The sequence below is a fragment of the Mandrillus leucophaeus genome, unplaced genomic scaffold (genome assembly GCF_000951045.1).
Source record: "Mandrillus leucophaeus isolate KB7577 unplaced genomic scaffold, Mleu.le_1.0 Scaffold46, whole genome shotgun sequence".
NCBI classification, from domain to species: Eukaryota; Metazoa; Chordata; class Mammalia; order Primates; family Cercopithecidae; genus Mandrillus; species Mandrillus leucophaeus.
Window position 1 is genome coordinate 1,229,276 of NW_012104920.1, and position 1,955 is coordinate 1,231,230.

Consider the following 1,955-nt stretch of genomic DNA (forward strand, 5'->3'; position numbering starts at 1 on the left):
TTTCACTCTGTTGGCCAGGCTGGTCTTGAACTTCTGACCTTGTGATCTGCCTGCGTTGGCCTCCCAAAGTGCTGGGATTACAGGCGTGAACCACCATGCCCGGCCATCCCAAATATCTTGTTGGGTTGTTTTTTTTATTGAGACAAGTTTTCATTCTGTTGCCCGTGCTGAAGTGCAGTGGTGCAATCATAGCTCACTGCTCACTGCTCAGGCTCAACCTCCCAGGCTCAAGTGATCCTCCCACCTCGGCCTCCTGAGTAGTTAGGACTGCAGGCGTGCAGCACCACAACTGCCTCTTTTTTGTTTTCTTTTTGAGACAATGTCTTGCTCTATCACCTAGGCTGGAGTGCAGTGCTACGATCTCAGCTCACTGCAACCTCTGCCTCCCAGGTTCAAGCGATTCTCCTGCCTCAGCCTCCTGAGTAGCTGAAAGTACAGGCATGTGCCACCACACCTGGTTAATTTTTGTATTTTTAGTAGAGGTGGGGTTCTACTGTGTTGGCCAGGCTGGTCTTGAATTCCTGACCTCAGATGATAAGCCCACCTCAGCCAAAGTGCTGGGATTATGGGCGTAAGCCACTATGCTTGGCCTCTTGTTTTTTTGTTTTTCTTTTTTTGGTGGAGATGGGGTCTCACTATGTCGCCGTTGCCCAGACCATTCTTGAGAACTCCTGTGCTCAAGAGATCCTCCTACCTTGGCCTCCCAAAGTGCTGGGATTATAGGCGTGAGCCGCTGTGCCCAGTAGCCCCAAATATCTTAATGGTTATTCTATTGTTTACGTTGCCTAAGCTGGTCTTGAACTCCTGGGCATAAGCATTCCTTTTGCCTCAGCCTCCCAAAGCACTGAGATTACAGGTGCGAGCCCCACCATGCCTGGCCTCCTCATCCCTTTCTTGATACTTTTGGGTGGTCTTCAATATCTCTTTGATTCTCTACTTTTCTTTAGGTTTATTCTCGAGCCAATGAACAGGAACCTTGTGGCTGGTGGCTGGCCCGGGTGCGGATGATGAAGGGAGATGTGAGTGACTGGGAATGCCTTTGGAGAACTACTGAAACAAATATTTTATTCTTAGAAAGTTGCTCAGGTCATCCACAACTTCTCCTTTTTTACCATATGCCAGTTCTATGTTATTGAATATGCTGCCTGTGATGCCACCTACAATGAAATTGTTACCCTGGAGCGACTTCGGCCAGTTAATCCCAATCCCCTTGCAACCAAAGGCAGCTTCTTCAAGGTTACCATGGCTGTGCCCGAGGATCTGAGAGAAGCGTGAGTGTTAAGGATGGTGGGAATGAGGGCCCTCTTTACAGCCCTAATCTCTGGCTTTATTTCTTCCAGGCATCACTCCCACTTTGCAGTTTTCTTTGTTGTTCCCCTGGCCCTCTAGAGCCCTTCTTGCTAAGAAGACACTCTGTTTATTTTCCCATCCTTGTTCTTTAACTGTGGTCCCTCTTATTTTCTTATGCACTCAGCCCTGCTCCTCTGATTTTTTTTTTTTTAAATAGAGACAGGGTCTCACTATGTTGCCCATGCTAATCTTGAACTCCTGACCTCAAGTGATCATCTTGCCCTAGCCTCCCAGAGTGCTAGGATTACAGGTGCAAACCACCATGCCTGGCCTCCCCAGAGCTCTTCACTGTACTCTCTGTATTCTGCCCTCTGAGTACTTTTTTCCTCTGCAGCTGCTCCAATGAAAACGTCCATAAAGAGTTCAAGAAAGCGCTGGGAGCCAACTGCATCTTTCTCAACATCACAAACAGTGAACTCTTCATTCTGGTGAGTTTATTCTGCCTGAATTTCACATAAGCCCTTTGAACATTTTTTCTTTTTCCCCTTTTAACCCCTTTGCAGAAAGGAAAGGGCTTAAATGTGCTTATATTTATTTGTCAGAGAGGACTGTGTTGCTCCTGACTCCTACAGGCCCAGGTAGTCCACCTTTTTTTTTCTTTTTTT

The 1,955-nt window shown here is 47.2% G+C and overlaps 1 protein-coding gene across 1 annotated transcript in view; it reads left to right on the top strand.

The window, feature by feature from the left end:
- The window catches only part of FXR2 (fragile X mental retardation, autosomal homolog 2), a 31,001-nt gene that overhangs the window by 10,552 nt on the left and 18,494 nt on the right, over positions 1-1,955 (top strand). Inside the window, exons 4-6 of the mRNA XM_011994551.1 lie at positions 948-1,019; positions 1,123-1,271; positions 1,685-1,778. Coding sequence (XP_011849941.1) covers positions 1,005-1,019; positions 1,123-1,271; positions 1,685-1,778 — 258 coding nt within the window. The 5' untranslated portion in view covers positions 948-1,004. The remainder of the gene's footprint in view (positions 1-947; positions 1,020-1,122; positions 1,272-1,684; positions 1,779-1,955) is intronic.